The 19,285-nt window shown below is 44.9% G+C and overlaps 2 protein-coding genes across 5 annotated transcripts; both read right to left on the reverse strand.

Annotated features, from left to right (window-relative positions):
* Positions 1-853: 853 nt before the first annotated feature.
* Positions 854-9,212, reverse strand: LOC130124107 (RNA-binding protein MEX3B-like). 2 transcript variants are annotated; one of them, XM_056293509.1, is made up of 4 exons: positions 8,779-9,212; positions 7,690-8,240; positions 6,111-6,349; positions 854-5,943 (listed from the first exon to the last, which is right to left on the reverse strand). In XM_056293509.1, the coding sequence occupies exons 2-4, from the start codon at positions 8,186-8,188 to the stop codon at positions 4,735-4,737; spliced, it is 1,947 nt and encodes a 648-aa protein (XP_056149484.1). In that variant the 5' UTR covers positions 8,189-8,240; positions 8,779-9,212; the 3' UTR covers positions 854-4,734. The 2 variants fall into 2 exon arrangements, with proteins under 2 accessions (XP_056149484.1, XP_056149485.1); XM_056293510.1 differs by lacking the exon at positions 8,779-9,212 and having other exon boundaries at positions 7,690-8,402.
* Positions 9,213-9,656: 444 nt separating this feature from the next.
* mbd3a (methyl-CpG binding domain protein 3a) lies at positions 9,657-16,312 on the reverse strand. Of its 3 annotated transcripts, XM_056293534.1 has the most exons (7): positions 16,202-16,312; positions 14,673-14,829; positions 13,980-14,117; positions 13,495-13,585; positions 13,225-13,402; positions 10,772-10,933; positions 9,657-10,633 (listed from the first exon to the last, which is right to left on the reverse strand). In XM_056293534.1, exons 1-6 carry the CDS (start codon positions 16,213-16,215, stop codon positions 10,777-10,779), a joined length of 735 nt encoding a protein of 244 aa, XP_056149509.1. In that variant the 5' UTR covers positions 16,216-16,312; the 3' UTR covers positions 9,657-10,633; positions 10,772-10,776. The 3 variants fall into 3 exon arrangements, with proteins under 3 accessions (XP_056149509.1, XP_056149508.1, XP_056149510.1); XM_056293533.1 differs by lacking the exon at positions 16,202-16,312 and having other exon boundaries at positions 14,673-15,673; XM_056293535.1 differs by lacking the exons at positions 9,657-10,633; positions 16,202-16,312 and having other exon boundaries at positions 10,777-10,926; positions 14,673-15,673.
* Positions 16,313-19,285: the final 2,973 nt, after the last annotated feature.

Here is a 19,285-nt window from a genome sequence, read left to right on the forward strand (position 1 = left end):
AAGATAACAAAGACAAACACGAAATAGAAAGCTATATTTAGGGCTCAGGTTTACTTTGTAGCGCTGAAAAGAGTCGTCCACACCCCGCCTGACCAAAATCAAATGTTTGATCTCAGCTACAATAGAAAATACCCCACTTCCGGTCTCAGGACCAGCGCTTCCTACCTTGGGATCTGTGCGCGACCAGTTTTAAATCACTATTGACCACATTTATTGTTAATATTATCAAGACCCAAGATGAAGATATACTGGGTATTTTCTAACAGTTGTATTGCTGTAAAATCCAAAGGTGGCATTGATCAGTTTGAACAGTTCATCCAGTACGAAGCAATGGACATAAGTGAAGCAGGTACTTCAGCTGGGGATATTTCACAGCTTCGTATTAAGTTAAAAGATTTTTTTTTAAAAACGCACATGGAACACGAGCAAGGTTTTGCCGTAGCTTTGAAACCTGCAACCCGGATGACAGGTGCAGCAATAAAGCTTGGACGTGTATGACGCTTATTGCGTGTTTGTGTGTGTGTGTGCGTAGGTGTTTTATTAAAGGTCTTATAGCTCTGCCAAGAACACGTTTTTTTTTTTTAATTATTACACAATCTGAACTCGGCAGGCTCGTGCTTACACCCTCGGAAAGGTAATGATGAAACCAGGATATAGGTCAGGTTTAAATCCCCCACCCCACCCCCCAAAAAAGTAGGATTACACAACTTTACACAACACAATCAATGCCTTATCGCTCAGTAGCCACAAGCTACCTCATTGTGAAACTGCAGATGTCCCTCTGCTGCCACCATGCGGCGGGATGAGGACAGGCACTTCACTGCGGAAATAAAGACGCACACGCCGGTTAATGTTTTACAGTAAAAAATGAAACCAAAAACAAGACTTTATTAAAGAAGCATAAAAAATAAAACTCTTGATACATTTCTCATAACCGTCTAGTCAGCTCAAATTATATGATTATACAATTTTTCCGCCTCACGGTTAAAAGGTCCATAAACTTTCAAATAAAATATATTTCAATTTTAAAATTTCTTCAATAATTTTTTCTCATTTTGTTATAAATTGCCTATATGTTGTACACAGGAAATAAGGAAAATTAAAAAATGGAAAATAAAAATAAATTTGAAGTAATAAAAAGGGTCACATTATTGTCTGGGATATTTAGGTAAGCAAATAAATTGTAAAAATAAAATGTGTACAAAGTTTTTTTTTCTCTTAAAAATTAGCTAATGCCTGTTGGCTTGAAGACATGCAGATGGTTAACTTACAAATAATGATACATGTTCTTTCAAAACTACACTTATCTTCAATTAAGTCACTGGACCTTTTGAAAACGAGATCCCAATGATTGTATTCAGGGTATATACATACAGATCAGGCCTGAAACCTAGTTTGCTGACGGTAACATTTTGGTTCTGCATACAAAAAGAATTAAAGCAAAATAGGGGAGCAGAGGCTTGGGGAGAGTCTGTCGCCCCTCACTGGCTCAGCTCTCTCCGCATCCCCCTTCTATCACAAAAAAGGTCAGAGGTTAGCATGCCTCAGGAAACCCTGTTTTCATACCTTTTGGAAGGGAATGGGGGGAGGGGATAAGTGTGACTTAAAAAATAATCAGCAGTCAATATGAGAAACATTTGTACCTTTTGAACAAGCTATTATACATATCCCCACCACTCTCCCGTTGGCCAAAAGATATCCTGGTTCAACATAAGAAACTACGTCAGACTCGCATGGAAAACCCAACTTTAATTCTCAAAAGGACTTGGACAGGTCTCAAAAAGGGAATTTAGGATGGCCAAAACACAGACTAATGCAACTGTCATTAACCTGTTTGTGTAGACACATTCACAGTCCGGCATCTATTTTGAACCTGCAGAAGTCAGAGAGACAAAAAAACAAAACAAAAAACAAAACCCCAACGTCTGACATCAAACCCCAGCCTGGAAGCCAGTTTTAACAGAACAGTCCCACGTGAGGGCAATAGAGATGAGGACAGTGTTGCCTGCTCTACAGTGTACAGAGGAACTGAACCAGGGGGAGGAACATCCCTGCACCACAACATGTAACTGTTCAGTTTGTTCTTCAATGTGTTTCAGTAGGGAGTTGCACTAAAGCACCATAGGTTAGCCTCAAGAAAAAAAAAAAAGAAAAAAAAAAGAACCAAAAAACGCTCGTTCAGCTCCCAAGGCGATTTTCCCCTGTGTGCGGACTCACATTAAAACCATTCACAAACCTGGACAGCGGGTCTATTAGATTACTAAGGGGAAGCTGCTGCCCTCGTCACCAAAGTAGCAAATCAACAGTCAAGCATCCGGAGATGTGCACAACTAAAGGAGTTTGACATTAGGCTGGCTGGAGCACCGTGTATCAGCAGCAACTGCCCGTAGGAGGTTTTCAAACTCTGCAGCCATGACAACCGTAAACTCGATTGGCGTCACCCTTCTTCTGATGAGCTGAAATTTTAGATTTACTGATCCGCTACACCGATGGAGGCCGAGATACTTTTAGATGCATTAGTGGAGCCTACTTCCTCTCCATTGGATATGGATGCAACCTGGTGAGACCCACTCGTATAGGCATGACTCTGCTGATAAATTAGGTAGGGGAAAAAGATGTACACAAGCAACACATTCTGCAGCTGTTGGGATTTTAACACAAGTGTCTGGAAGCCCTGGATGTCCTAGCTAGTAGCTGCCTTAAAGGATTAGTTGATTATTCTATTGTGTGAGCCTGAAATGTAATGTCTGTGCAGTCATAGGAAGCCCTTTAGCATCAGTTGTGTTGTGTTTCTGTTGTCATGGCTTGTCTCGTTCGATGGGTCGATTCCCATGTCCATTCAAAAGGGCTACTAACCACAACCATTTACCGCTACACCTAAACCTAAAACATCCAAATCATGCTTACTGAACACTATATGAGAGCACAAAACACAAATAGAACAGGAAGCAACCACCTCATAAGCGGTTACTCAGTTTTGCTATGAAACACAGGGCAAATCTCAAATAAATGATTCTCCATATAGTGCATATAATTTGGCCAGGAGTACAGCTCTGTTTTGGGTAGAACAGGATATCATTTGAGAGAGTGCCCAACAGCTTTGCTGTGAATGTGGGGGTGGAAGACCAAACTTACTAAAAGACACAAAACCGTACAAGCCATTTTATTTCTAGATTATTTTAGAGGGGCTGGGAGCTGCAGTGCATGAAGAGATGGCTCAAACTAACTATACCCTCTTCTAAATGTTTTATGTAGGAGGGGCAACCATCTCTCCTTAACAGAGACCCCTATTGGACAAGACATCCATGTGCGGCATCACAAAAGCCCCATCTTATCCTATACTTCAAAAAAGTCACTTATCCACACACACTTGACAGTCAAGAGTGAAAAAACTATCACAAAAACACTTAATAACCAATCCTAACTTGTAACAGAGGATCTGAATAGACTAGCATGGATGGATAGGTGGATTGCTTCCCTAAACTCTGAGTGACGAGGTTGAGCAGGACAAAAACCAGAACTTCTCAGGTTCACGACATACGCTGTCAAAAGCCAAACCAGCCCAATGTGGAAATCATTGCAGGGCATCAACCACGTGTACCCTAAAACAAACATAGAGACAGACACGAGATGAAAGTGGATTGTCAGGCAGACCAAAGCGTACAGAGAAACTGGCCTCGGACACATTCCTTTCAGCGTTATCAATCAGTAATGTTTCTCAGTCATTACAAAGGACAATTAGTGAGAAGAGGGACAAGCATGTGTTTGTGGAGATAAAGTTCATTCTAATTTAGTGTACAGCAAAGTGTTTTTGATTTGAGGTGGTCTGACCTGGAATTAATATGTTTTGTTCAAACCTATCAATCCCATTCACTTAGTATTAGCGTTGACTGAATATTGCGGTTTATCTGGGAGCGAAAAGCCCCCCCCCTCCCCAAAAAAAACAGGAAATTGGTATTTGGTTTGATGGGTGCCCGACTCAACATGCCTGCCTTTAAACATGTTTCACACATACAGAAATGTAGCAACCCTATCCCTTAATGATACAAACAACAGCATGAGTGGAAACACAGGAGCAAGCAAAGGATCATTAAAATACTTTTTTGCATCCTGTCAAGAACATCAAAAGAAAGAGTAGAAAAGTGCAGGCCTCATTGACAGCTTCATTGAAAAATATCTGTTAAGTACAAAAGTGTCAAAAGGAAAGGCTTTGAGAGAAAGCAGGCAGATAGGAGACTCGAAGAAGCCAGAATGAAGAAACGCAGAGAAAAGACCAGCCTGCTGGCAGCCTGAACTGCGGCGTACTGAACACGCTGGTCTGGGTCAAAATGAAGGCCTGAAGAAAGATAAGACACTGATTTCCTTCTTTAAGTTCCCACCGTGAGGCTGTCTTGGGCCACACCCGTCTGCCATCTGCAGACCAGTTTCTATTCATCTCACTCGGAAAATAAGTCCTTATTAATATTATTATCATTATTGTTGTTGTTGTTATTAATCTTGACATGGTTATCAGCAATAAATCAACATCCTTATAGAATCATCATCTCTATTAATGCATTTGCTAAAGTTCATCCCATGTGTCTGAAGGTAATTAATGAGTCCTTCCATACGCTCCTCCATGGTTGATGCCTGACTCCAACTATTTATTCATTTATTTATTTATTTCAGATAGTAAGACAACTTTAGTTTTGTTTTGCCCATGCGGCAACCTTCCCGCCTCCTTCACCTAGGATATTAGGAAAAGATGCGGATGCACTGTGTGGTGGGGGTGTGGCAGACTGGGCACTCCGGATCAGCCGACTGACAGATCTGCCCGGCACACTCCATGCAGAACAGGTTGTGGCCACAAGGCACCAGGGCTGCAGTCACCTCACTCTCAAAACACACAAAGCAGTCCCTGTTGACAGTGGGGCTGACGCCAACCAGCCCTGCAACCCCAGGACCACCCTTCAGTCGGCCCAGCATGCCAGAACTAAGACCTACGCCACTGCTGCCTCCCTCAGAGTCGGTTGGCGAGCCTCCAGGCAAGGAGGAGGCCGAGCAGGAGGAGTAGCCTGTGGACGACCCTCCGGAGCTGGAGCTGGAGGCACCCGAGAAGGAGCCTGCGCCTGTGGTACCAGACTGCAGCCAGGAGAGGGTGCTGAGGGGATCACTCTGGGCCCGACGGGCCAGTGGATGATCCAGGGGACCCACGCCAGTGTCTTGAGGCAGGGTTGGAGAGAGCCGCGGGGTGATGGCGCCACCGCTCAGGCCACTGCTGTTACGACGGAGAGGCTGTTGCTGGGTGGAGCTGGGGGTCTTGCTGCCTGCTCCACCGTTGACGAAAGGTGCCCAGATGTTGGAAGCACTGAACTCAAAGCCCAACTCATCTGAGGAGGGTAACCCTGGGGTCGATTCTCCCCCAAAAGTGAACCCTCCAGCACTGCTGGAGCCTGTGCTAAAGGGACTAGTGGGGCTCCCGCCCTCTGTGGCCTTCCGGGTGGTGCTGTAGCTTTCTGAACTCATTCCACCATTGTGGGGGTGATAGGATGCCGAGGACGACAGTTTGCGGTTAGAGGAGTGATGCATATTCATCGGCGGGGGAGGAGGCGGAGGAGGTGGAGGCGGTGGGGGTGCAGAATGGTGGTTGGTGGCTCTTGACCACAGAGTTGCTCCAAGTCCTCCACTCAATGAGCCCAGGCCCTCCAGACTTACATCAGTCCCATTGGTATGGAAGTCGTTGTCTCCCTGGAGGTCCACAAAGGCTCCTGTCCGCAGGGTGATGTGGGTCTCTATCTCCTCCCGTGCGCGGTCCACATTCTCCGGCATGCCAGTCACCTCAAACACTGGATCTTTTTCTCGGCTGGGTGTCACTATGTATGTGTGAGTCTGCTGCTGAATGCGTTTGATGGTGGCCCCCTTCGGTCCAACAACTAAGCCGACTACTCTGTATGGCACCCGCACCTAGATCAGCAACAAGAGAATATTTTAATCTCTGCAGAAAGGGTTTAACATTAATGATCATGTGTTTCTATGGATGTTTTTCAGTCTGATATTTTCTAGATTTCACTCTGTGTGGCAAAATACAACGAACAAAGCATTTCGAATAATGTCTAAGTTTGTATATATACCTGTATCGTGGTCTGTCCTGGTAGGTGGGGCGGCCCAGGAAGGGAGCCCCCTGCCCCAGTGCCAGCCTTACATCGGGATGCCCGGATCATTGAGAAATGTTCAGCAGCAGACACAATCTCTCGTTTGGCCATTTCTACATCCTCCCTACGGCCCGTTACAATAAATACTGGATCCTCACCCCTTACTGGAGTTTTTATGTAGGTGTTTGTCTTTGCACGCAAGGCTTTGATCTTACAACCTGAAAATTTACAGAAGAAAAATCAAATCAGTTTCACCTAGCTGTCCACTTACTGCCAACTGTAACATTACGATTACATCAGCTACTACGACGACTACTACTACCACCAACAATAACAGCACTGGAAAAAAGAAACAACATAAATAATAGTGGGAATACACTAAACAAAATTAGTTACAGTATTGGTGGACAAAAAAAAAACGATTTGTTTACGAATCTCATAATCAACTTCATTTTCAACTTTGTTAAGCGTTATCAAACAATCAGTCATTGGAATTATTCTGAGTATAGTACATGCCATCTAAATAGTACACATTGGGGCAAAGGTGGCAAGACTACATATAAATGGAGGACAGGGCGGCCCAAACATGACAAGTCGATATTGATGCATTGCTTATAGCTGCCGCCTCTACAAACATCAGACGTGTTGTACTGCTCCTTTAAGCGCGGACGCTTCGCTCTCTGCGACCAATCGCGTTCATGGTGCGTGATGTCATCCTGGGAAGCAGAAAGCATGGCTTTTTCAAACAAAGGGAACAATGCCGTAACGTTACCGCGACTGCGGCGGGTGGATAAAACCTCACAAATGAGTCCGCACCAAATATGAGATTTATGATGGCAATAAGCGGAGGGGGAAATGAATGATTATAGCGAGAGGCCGGCATGTGGGCGACGTCGGCGAGCGGAGCTGGGTGCAGGGCGTAACACCGCCCAGTCCCGTGTTTGTCTGCCCCGTCTCAGCTTCAATTCGTTCAACAAAAAAAAAAAAAAAAAAAAGAGAGAGGAAAAAAACCCCGCACAATTCACATGAACCGTATTTTAGAATACAAAGGTATGTCTTCGATGTGCAAATCCTCCATTCGGCGGATTTGAAATGTTATAATTGTATTTCTCAGTACGCCTCCTTTGTTTGGTGCAGGCTGCTAGACATGTCCAGACTCTCGACAATCTGCCGCTTTGTCTGACCCTCTCCCACCCCTCCCCCTCCCTCCTTCTCATGAACCACACTCCCAACTCGCCTGCTCGACCATTGTCTCAACTGTGCTATACGGGTCATGCAAATAAGGTACGGCATGTCTTTTCAGGACTACCCCGATTATGCAAGCCGATAAAAGATACCACGCCAACTGTATCGCCAGGAACAACTCCGGTTCTAACACCTGGCGCGTACACTGCAAAACTTCTGGGACCACCCCCCCCCCCCCCCCACAATCTCACCACGGCCAGCCCAAACAAAGAACAAAGTAGCTGCCCTTTCCTGAAGGTATCTGTTATACAACAAAGAGATCATCCCGAAAACCACAAGGATAATAATATGTAGCAGGGAAACAAGTCCTTACCCTGCCGTCCCACAATTTCTGCGACGTGTTCTGAGCTTGGCACCGGTACGCATTCTGTCATGTTGACACTTCTTTTTCGGTTGCAGAGGACGGAGCTTTGTTCCCCGTGAAGCATGGAGTGCGAGCCGGCCATGTGGTACCCGCCCGAGCCGTAGTACTCCGGAGACGGGGAGCAGGACGCCGGGGAGTCCCTGGAGCCGGTCGGATGCTCCAGCATTTGGAGATCCACATATCCTCCTCCGCCGACACCATTACAGCTCTCGGAGACTGGTCCCTGCGTTCCGTCGAGCGGGTCGACCAGTCCGCCACCGCCGCCACCACAGTCCACCTTATCCAGGGCCATAAGTGACAGCTGGTCCAGGGCGAACCGGAGCGCTTCTTGGTGGTCCTCTTCTCGTGATTCTTGGTCTGTCTCCCGGGGCAGACTGACCCCATTGTGCTGACTGCTGACTACGATGTCGTGGTCCATAATCTCGGGGTGGAATAAAGGGCTAGGCATAGTCCCCGTTGATCTCACATCAGATCTAGGATGTCTGCTAAGTGTGACCCCTCTATAATAACGAGAGAGGGGGAAAAATGTGTAAATTTAAATAACTGTGAAGGAAACACCGGCTTACATTAAACACATACAACAGTGATAATATTCAGCGCTATTCCTTGTCCCGTTAACTGCAATAACAATTACTGTTGCTGCTTTGGGCGCCCCGCTTTGTCTTGTTGTTGCTGATTGTCTGGCACACTGAAATCATCAAGATTGTTGTTTCCCTAGTCAGCATCAAAGTCTGCCCACCTGACTGGAACCGTGAAAGTACTTCTCTCTACCAACACTGACCACTCCGTTGTTAAGCACCAGCTCTCAAAAATATCTTTAATGGAAAGAGGGGAGGCTGTTGTTAGCTTCCATCGGCAAGCTAGCAGGCTAGCTCCATAGTCGGTACTCAGTCACGTTGTCGACCCCTTTGTTTGGGAGTACCACAGCTAGCTGGTTAGCTATACGCTGACAGTCGATCTAGAATAACAAGTTCTTGTCCATTTCAGAGGCTGGCACACTTCGAAAATGAAACGGGCGGAGATGCGAAAGGGACTTACTTTATTTTCTCCCTTCTTTTCCGTTTCCGATGTGGTCCCAGGCAAAGCCCTGAAGGAAAGATGAGAAGCAGCCGGGAAGGAGGCGACCAGTGTGCGCTAGGCTAGCGGGCTAGCTAGCGCGCTAGATTGGGGGCGTCGGAGAAAGAAAAACGTTCCCAAAAAAACGAAAACAAGCCGCTGCGCTGGGTCGGATTCTACAAGTCGTCTTGTAACGTCCCCCGCACGCCGTTCATCGCGGGTCTCGGCTCAGAGGGTTGATATTCAACAAAAAAAAAGGAAACAAACGAGCTCCCCCACGTAAAATAAATTTACCTTCGGCTGAAGACGCGGGCTGTAGCTTGCCTCTTCCTCCCGTTCCCTGACCCTAGTCCGCCGCCTTTGTCTCGCCAGGCGCACGCCGCTCCGACTGTCTCCCGCACACGGCGCTGACGTCACCCGCGACACAACAATGGGTTCAAAGGCCACGCATCGCTCGCGCAGCGCGTGGTTGTTGCCGTGGCCGGCGGCGCGTAATTCACGTTTGATTACGATTTAAAGGCGTGATAGGACGTCTTGGCCGGCTGACACGGTTACGCCGCGGGACACTGAGCGCACTCCTTTTTGTCATGATAGGGAGTGTTCATCATGGCTACCTCAGTGAGGTTTTGGGTGGTCCTAACAGAGCACCTATGAGCCAATGGTGTCCATGAGTTGTGTGTTGGGTTGTGTGAGGCTGCAGTCATGTATGAATATGTTTCATTGCAGACTAGTAAAAAAAAAAAAATGCATAAATCACCACAGGCTGAAATGCAAAATTGCATGCAAGGCAACAACCCTGAGACAAACCGACTTAGGAAGGAAACGGCCTACTACGTTATGTACAAAAGAGTTGCATTTATTTCCTTGTGACAGCAACGTGGTACAAAGACCTAAAATGAACATGTTTGAAAAATGAGGTACAATCAAGAGCACACCAGCAGTATAATGGGTAACATTTTTTCTCAAGGTGTTCTTTGTCTTTGACTTGTCATTTATCAGTTGAGAAATCCGATGTGAATACATTTGAGCCAACGCCTGCAATTTTACCCCCTAAAAAAACAACCTTTTTTTTTCTCGAAACAGATAATTGGGACAAAACTTTCGGACAGCTCCATCTAAAAACTGAGTCAAGGGGTAAAATTGCATCTTAAATGCTCTGATTATCACACATCAGCGTGATTCACAGTAACCAGAGTACTGTGTGCATTTAAACGCACCCATTCAACACTTCCCAAGGCATGCCATGCTCCCTACAGTGCCACGGTAGGACGAAACACAGCAGGGCGCTTTGGGAGAACCATTTAAAAAAAGAACGAGCTGAGGCTCTCAACTAGCGAACACAACTGACACTCTTGTATTCAGAGCAATGATACTCATTCTCTCTGATTCACTCTGTCTCTCGTGCACACACAAGCAAACACGCGCCTGCACGCACGCGCGCGCGCGCACACACACACACACACACACACACACACACACACTTCGCATTTCCACTCTGAACTTCAGGAAAAGTTTATCAAAACTGTATTGTGTAGAGCACCATCCATGTGTCAACATATTAGTGGAGGTAAAAATAGAGGTGAACATTAACCATAAAACTTCAAAGCACCCTTTCAGAGAACAAGACCCAAATGTAGTTTTTAAAAAATTCCAATTATGAATAGAATCCATTTTGTTAACTTTTTTTATGGTATGATCTGCAGGGTGACTGCATCTGAGGTCCATATCAGTTACCAAGTGTAAGTAAAGTCTTCATGATGGAATGAATTTAGTCATAAAGTCCTTTATGCGTGTAGAGTATACAGTTTACCAGCTGACTTCTTGTCATCCAGCAAGCCTGAGGGAAAGACGGCAGGAGACATGTCACAATTTGTGCCTGCATGGTCGTACATACTAAGATTACAAGAGAGTGAGACTGGATGTGCCCCTAACAAAATAACACATTACAACACTGCATTGCATTTGTCATGTTTACCTTGGCTATAAATCCATCTCATCCTTGTGTTCCTTCTTCTCCTCTGGTGTGCTGGCCACTGACTTAGCTTCAGCAGCAGCATCCTCTATATGAGCCAACATGTCTGCCATGAGGGCTTCTTCAAGCCTCCTCCTCACATTATGCACCAAGTCCTCCTGTTTCCTTGAGGACACACAGTGAGGTAGAAAGACAAGTTGTAAATTCTGTTCTGGCAGCTAGTATATATCAAGTTTCTACAAACGTGACACATCTAAGACAATAAGAAACTGAATGACTTAACAACGAAGACCGTCATGCTATGAACATCGATGGGGAAAGTGAGTAGAGGCTTTTAACTGCACCATCTTTAAAGCACTTAGTTATTGTTTTAGCTGCACAATAAAGCCAGCCACTGGACCTTCTCTGTAGTTGCATGAGGCCAATAAGCATCTTAAAAATCAGCAAATTGCAAGTACTTTTTAAGAGGGCAGTTCTGGGAGAGAGAGCACACATCTTTGAGGGTGCAAGCAACACACCAAATGTGCACTTTACTAACCTCATATGGCATTTCCTATCTGTAGGAAAGTTGGTGATCAAACAAGATAATAAGATAAGGTCAAGATGCCTCAGGACAGTGATGCTCAATCATGTGCTTGCAGATTTTCACTCCAACCCAACACTACACCTCCGAATTTTACCAATTAGTCCTTTTCTGTCTGGTTGAGGGTGTGTTGGTAGAATCAGCTGGTATAGTGTTGGTTTGGATTTAGAATGAAAATGTGCATGCACATAATCCTCCACGACACATAATTGCACACCACGGCCTCGGGACACCAATACTATACTCAATGATATCATATACTCAATACCACGTTTGCTGTGTGTGCCATGGATCTTCTGACTCAGTTGGAAAACTGTAGGGGGTCCAGCCCAGGATCCATGACATATCTCCAAATCATATCAATATTTTTGGACATTTAAGAATTCAGTTATTCATCATAATATTTTTCTTTCCTGTTGGCAACAGGCATGAGCGCAAGTCCATGAATACTGGAATGGCATCCAGGGCTTTATCTGTGCCTCTGTCTATAAGGTTAGTGGTTGTGTCTGGAAGGACATCCGATGTAAAATTTTACAAAATCATTACGCAGATTGACAAGCCCATACCGAACTGGTCTAGGCTCACTACCGGATCAATCACGGCCTGGGTTAACAACAACCACCTCCTGTGCTGTGCCTCCACAGGGTACCGACGGAAACTATAAAATCCGCTGTGGTGATCCCTTAGAAACAGGGAACAAGCTGAAAGAAGAATATTTTTTTGCTGGGAATACAACCCTGCAGAATAGAACAATCCTTGCCAAGTTAGGAAAAATGTTGGAGAATCTCTTAACTGCAGTATTAACGCTCCATTTTTATATGGAGTGCTTCTCTCAAATGACTTTGCTCTCCGTGTCTGTGTTTGGCTGTTTGGCTATTCTCAATGACGCACTCAGACCTGATGATATATCATGAAATTTTGATTTTCAGTTTGAACTTTTGGTTTCTTTGAAAATGTCTAGACAGGATCCCTCTATTGCCTGATGCTGAATTGGTCCCTTTTTTGCAGATCTAATAAACAAACTTACTCCAAACATTAACATACTGACTAACTCCAGTGTTGGAACATTTTCTTCATTGTTGCATTGGCCATGATGGCAAGGTAGATGATCTAAAATTTTGGCCTTGATATACACCTTCAATCCTCTCAATAGGTCTAAAGATATGTAGGAGTGACAAACTTGTGATTCATTTGGTTTGTTGTTGTTCCCTCTATTCAGTACGATATAGTGCAGCAGACTCTAGTATGCATGTTCATGGCTTTATTTTATGCGGATGGGGGTGAATGGGGATGGGGGTTGGGTTGAGAGGTGGAGTCAGGCTATGTTTTTGTTTTGATTTAGATTCCTCGGTTACCTGTGGGGGGCAGCAATTTTACATAGTACATTTCATGTTCCTTCTGGTTATAATAAACAGTGGAAAGAGGGAAACATCAGTTACATGTCAATTGCAGGCTAATACCCGATCAAAATACCCCTGAAATGCAAACTGAGATGATGTTATAACATTATGATATAAGGCCTTCATATTACCCACTCGTGAAAACATTCAAAGTAGTTATACATAATCTTTACATTAATCAGTGTAACAATCATGAAGTGTATGCCATTTTTGTTGGTTTCATCCCAAATGCCTTAGACGAGTGATGCATTTTCACTGAAGAAAAGTGACCTCCACAAATCACACAATGACAATGTACATTCTTAGTTTAGGTGGCCTCAGTGGAAACTTGAACCCCTAATTTTGGCAATGTAACCATTTTCATCACATCACCCATCTTTACCCACTTAGGTACAACGGATCACAGTAGCTACAAAGAGCTGTTACCTTTTAAGCTAAAGCTGCAGCATCCGTGTGCAAGTTAAGCGACCTACCTGATGTCATCATCAGTCACCATGAAGGCTTTGCAGAGAGGCTGTGATGTGTTGAGCCAGACCCCAGGATTTTTCTCCACTGCAGCAGTCAGCTGTCCAGTGACGGGTGTTGGACTGGTGTGCAGGGCACTGGCAATGGCAGAGAGCAGGGTTTTGTCTGAGCACACTGGTCCAACACCTGTAGGACGGAGGACAGACACAGATCAGACTAAAAGAACATTCACATGTGGACTCCCGCATGACCCATTCATCAGGTTGTCACCACCTCACCCTGTAACCCCTTGGGAAGTTCCATGGTCTTCATCAACTCCTCTGCAATGTCAAATGCACTCAAACCACTCAACTTCCTCTCCCAAAATAACTAAAGGACAGAGAAGCAAAGAGTTAGCCTGGCAATACATGACTTAAAGACAGATAAAAGGAACTGTTAATAAAAAGCATAAAAAAACAAAGTGCTCTTATATAATTTAGCAAAAATTACTGTCTAATCATTGAAATCTTACTAAAAAAAAACCTAACTAGAATTAGTAATTTCACTCAGTAACCACAAAACACAGCCTGCATAAAAGCTTCAAACCTAAAACATGAACACACAGGCACTAAGCATTGTATTACTGAGCTATGATTAAATTTACACAATTTCCTTTGGTAATTTTAGAAGTTTGAATGAAAAAACTTCTGTAAGTTGACTGTTTACGGAGAGTTGCCTGTATGTAACAGTCAACACTGTGAATGCTCTCAGCCTACTGACTCACTTGTTTTGGTTGATCCACAGATTTATGCGGGTCTATCTTCACCTTGTTGTTGGGGTGATTTGTTACTTTTGTTACTGGCTGTTTAAAGATTGATGCTGTCTGCCGAACCGGTAGTGTTGTGTTCAAGTCAGGTTTGGCCTTTTAAGAAGAACAAAACATAAAATAACCAGAACAGTCAGAATCATTTATTTAAGCGACTTCCCAATTGGCCAATACTTGGGCAAACATTTCATTCTGTGCAAATAAAAGGTATTCAACAAGGTAGCAGGTGAAATAAAGTCAGGAAATGTTAGATTCCAGAAAGAAAAAAAAACAATCATATGTACTCTTAAAAGATGCTCCTAATTCTTTATCGTAATGTAGTGGTGCCACACTACCAATAAAGATAAGCCAATACCAGGCTGACATAGAGTGTAGGGTTTTTTCCCCCTAAAATCAAATCCAACACTAAGAAGCATGTGCGGTAAACTTTTTGTTTCTTCTAAATATGGAGATCTATGAGCTCAGACATGTTAATGGACGAAACTAGATATTGCCTCCGTCATATCTGTGCGATGGAGGACAGACAGTTGGTTTGAACCAAGTATTGAGAGAGGAGTGTGTTTACTATAATGAAGGAGGGACTATTCAACCTTATGACCTAATAACATATTGCCCATTCACTCAGTTCTTCAAAGGCTAAAGTAGGCTCACCTTGATTTGATGGCTGCTGTCGTAACGGTACTTTTGCCTGTTGTGCTGAACCTTGGTCATGAGCATCCTTCCAGCACGGGGGTCTATGGTTTGGACCTCCGTGGCATTACCCAGGCGAGTTATCTGGGGCTTACTCAAGAAACGCTTTGTAGGTGGGCTAGGGAAGTAGCACATGTATGAAACGCCACATGAGCAATCTCTTAAAACTTCAGAAGCAGCGAGATCTTAACATCATCAAGGAGTCGTTGGCTACGGTTGCAGGCGGAACGTTTGACCATTTCAACCAAATTCCCTCCGCCTGCAAATCCCAAGTGATCTGTTTGCGTGGAAGTTAAACCCAAGTGACATAGTGTGTTTACATGCACCAAGGCCTCGCAACCAGAAGCCTCTTTGACGCGGGAGGTTGAAAACTTGCTGCGTCCTGCTGTACCGAAAGGAACATGCGCCGTGTGACATGCGTAACAGCGTCCCACTGCCCTTGCGAAGGAAGTATCGGTCTCGATAGAAAGTAATCCCTCTGCGCTAAACAACAACACACACAAAAAGAGGGCAAACCAGAGCAGAGTCCGACTGGAGGACTGAAAGGTTGACGTCGCTGCTCGGCCCTCTGATGAGAAGTCGATAAAACCAATGAAAGAATCTGCCACAGCCGGCTGACTTCGAACGTTCTGCTACGGAGCAGTCGATGAAAACGTTCGCAGCGGCACTTTCGCGCAGAACGGCGTTACAGCCGCTGTGCGCGAAACGCGAAATAACCTGCGGGGGGGAGAATCCGCGAGAATAAAGGCTTAGCGCAATGAAAAGAACACGAGGATCAGCGTGAATTCACCAGCAGCTGTGCTCCGCCTCGGCGGCGGAGCGCAGCGGTTTCTCCGTCGGCAGCCAGCACGCCGGGAGCGGCGTCATTGTCTGGCCAAGGTGTTACGGAAAAACTCGTAATTGACAAATCGATCAAACGGCGTGGCAAATTAATCAGTGTTAATAACGGCGTCCAAGCGCCCCGGGGCCACACAGTTCCCCCCCCCCCCACGAGTCGGGAAGACGGGCAATATGGTGTTTGGTGACTGTCAACGCTTTTCCCTCTTGCGAGGTCACGTGTTAACGGTGAGGGCCCTGCTCAAGTCAAGCGTGTGTAAACAATGAAAGTAAGCTAGCTAATCAAGCTAACTAGGGTAGCTCACGTTAGCAAGCGACTAGCGCGCACGGTCGGCGTCGCCGAGCGTCACGAAAAACCCCCGCGACTGCAACTTTTGCGCCTCCTTACGCGGCAAACGCGCGAATCTCCAAAGTTTACGTTTGCAAGGCTAACTTGACTACTCGGGGGGGAGGCGGGGAGGAGGAGGGGGGGAGGTTTGCGCGTGAACCACTTCTTCTCGTTAGCAGATGAGACCCTGCCAGCTGCAGCAAGGCAATGCAATGCAATTCGTGCATTTCCTGCAAAAAAAATTTTTTTTAAAAAAGAAAGAAAAGAAAGAAAACCAGCTTTCTTCTAACGGTTATAACGACTGCGTGTGTGCGGTAATACCCACCTCTTTCTTTCCATGATTTATACGGTCTCGAAACGCCTAGTTTTGTGATTGTGAATGAAGAGAAGTAGATACCGCCTTCTGAGTTTACTACTGCCGCTGTGGTGAGTCGGCTCCGTGCGCTGTCAGCTGTCTCCGCTCGCTGGCGTTAGTTTTAATAGATCACTCCGCCAACATTTTTTTTTAACGTGTTGAGCGTGGCAACCCATCCGCAACGCTCCGTGTAAACTAGTTCCGAAGGTGAATCCCGCCGACGTCTCGACAGTAACGCGAGGTTATCTGCGATACATATCACAGGGACCCCCTTTTGTTGTAATACCCTAATTATCTTACGCATGTAAATGAAAAAAAATATATATGTAAAATTATGACGTATGCGTTCAATCTTTTGTGTATATAATCTGAAGATTGTTGAGTTGTTATTACATGTCAAGGACGCTGTGAGCCACGAAACCGGAGTCAAAGTCCACGTGTGTGCAAATTTACATCTTCTTCTTTCGGCTTGTTCCCTGTTTCTCGGGGGTCGTCACAGCGAATTTCATAGTTTCCATCGGTACCCTGTGAGGGCACGGCACCAATGACGGTCTTTGTCAACCCGGGCCTCGACCGATCCGGTATGGTCTTGTCAATCCGCATCATAATTTGGCAAAATCTTACATCGGATGCCCCCCCCCCTGACACAACCACCAACCCTATGGACGGGGCACAGGTAAAGCTCTGGATGCCGTCCCGGTATTCATGGACTTGCGCCCATGCCTGTCGCCTGGTGCTCTTCTCTTTTCTTCTTTTTTTTCCCTGTGGTTTTTATTTACTGTTGCTCATCATTTATCAGCAGTCTCCTCTGTGGAATAGTTCAAAAAGTAATCCTGGGAACCACAATGTCCCAAGACTTTAGTAGGAGAACATAAACACCACACTCAAACGGCCCAACAGGGGATGCATTCTTGCGGCATGAACATTTTCAACCTCAATTACGAGGGGTCATCGCCTAGTCCACCCACACAGTCTTCATGGCTGCCTGGTTTAGGTCACCAAGACTGCACAGCATCATCAGGTAAGCGGGAAAGACGAGCTGCGGGAGAAAAATGATCATTGCACCTTTCTATTAATGTACTTTGTATGCATTTCATGATCGATTACAATGATTCAGTGATTTATTAATTTAGTGGCATTACTATCACAATGACCCTGTGTCTCTCTCTCTCTCTCTCTCTCTCTCTCTCTCTCTCTCTCTCTCTCTCTCTCTCTCTCTCTCTCTCTCTCTCTCTCTCTCTCTCTCTCTCTCCCAAGGAGACTACAAACACATAAGGTCAGATTTAGACATCCGAGATAAGATGGGGATACACGATAGACAGTCAAGGATACATTCAGTGGTTAGCACTGTTGTCCCAGTGGTCAGCACTGTTGCCTCACAGCAAGAAGGTCCTGGGTTTGAACCCCAGGCCGTCCCAGGTCCTTTCTGTGCGGAGCTTGCATGTTCTCCCCATGTCTGCGTGGGTTTCCTCCGGGTGCTCCGGTTTCCTCCCACCATCAAAGAGGCATGCGTGTTAGGGTTAATACTCCTGCCTGTGCCCCTGAGCAAGGCAATAGGAAAAAAAGAAGCAGAGTTGGTCCCCGGGAGCTGCAGCTGCCCACTGCTCCTATACAACAGGATGGGTTGAAAGCAGAAGACACATTTCATTGTAACCAAACAACTGTACAATGACAAAAATAAAGTGGCTTTCTTGTCTATTCACCTAGTGGAAAGCTTCACGGAAGTGGAGATCGACAGCACATTGTGGTAGTATGGGCATTGGTGTAATAAAACACTGAGTCATGGTTACTGATCATGAAAAGTTTTCAAAGTATGATGATAGAAAGGTGCAATGATTATTATTCTCTCACACCAGCCCTCACCCTGCTGGTATTTCACGCCGCTGGATCCTTTGTGACTCCAGAGCCAGGAGGTCAAGACTATTGCCAACATCTCAAAATCTAGCCATCACTTTTTTAAAAGCATCTCTTTCGGGAAGTATACCACACAATTACACACACACACACACACACACACACACACACACACACACACACACACACACACACACACACAAACACACAAAACATCAGGAATAAGAATAGCTTCTTCCTTCGAATAGCATCCCTCTCACAGTTGAAGTGCACCCCCCCACCCCTGCCTCACATCCTTTCTGCACCACAGTGCACAATGATGGACATTAAATCCGGGCTGGTGGTAGCCAGCATCTTCATTCACTTCTCAGACAACTCTTTTACTTTACTTTTTTTGAAACTTTTCCTTAGGCTTAGCTGAACTTGCAACAACTGCATAGTTAACATTTGTTATATGATTCATATTGCATAACACCCCTGCTGCTCAGGTCAGTGTTATACTTAATTCATATCTTCCTGTTATTGTTACCTACCAGTGCAACACTCAATTTATGCAAATAACTAGTGATCCATTTTATGTTGATTTTCTTTCCTATTTGAGAATTTATTAGTTTGGCTTTTTGCTCTCAGAAGATACCTTATTATTCATTAAATTACTCTGCCAAATGTATCAAATGTTGATATAAAATTTGCTTTATAATAGAATGGTCTAACCTATGTGTTTCTATGTCCCAGCAAATTGAATCCAATGTGCAATCTTAACCAGCTAATAAAACAGTTTCTGAACAATGAATAATTCTACTTGATGTAATTCTACTCTATTTCAGAGATGTGAATAAAAACAACAAATCAAAGTAAGCAAGATGAATAACTCAAATGGAAAGGTAGCAGACAAGCAGCACAAATGTCTGCCATATTCACGCATCCTCAGTAGATACTGTGTGTATATCCTTCAGTATAGGCGACATATAGAGGAACGCAGAAACTCCAAAACTTTGTCACCCAGCTTTGCTTTTCATTGGCACCCAGAATGGACTTTAAATTAAAAGTGGAGATCTTGCCTCACTGTACCTGCTACACACATCATGTCTGACCAGTTCTCTTCTTTATGGTTAGTTGAATGGTGATACAGAGCCTTCCTTGCTTCTTTTCCTGCCAGTAAACTCCACCTCAGATTATTTTTAATACTGTGTTGTTCTA

Source organism: Lampris incognitus, chromosome 14 (assembly GCF_029633865.1).
Source record: "Lampris incognitus isolate fLamInc1 chromosome 14, fLamInc1.hap2, whole genome shotgun sequence".
NCBI classification, from domain to species: Eukaryota; Metazoa; Chordata; class Actinopteri; order Lampriformes; family Lampridae; genus Lampris; species Lampris incognitus.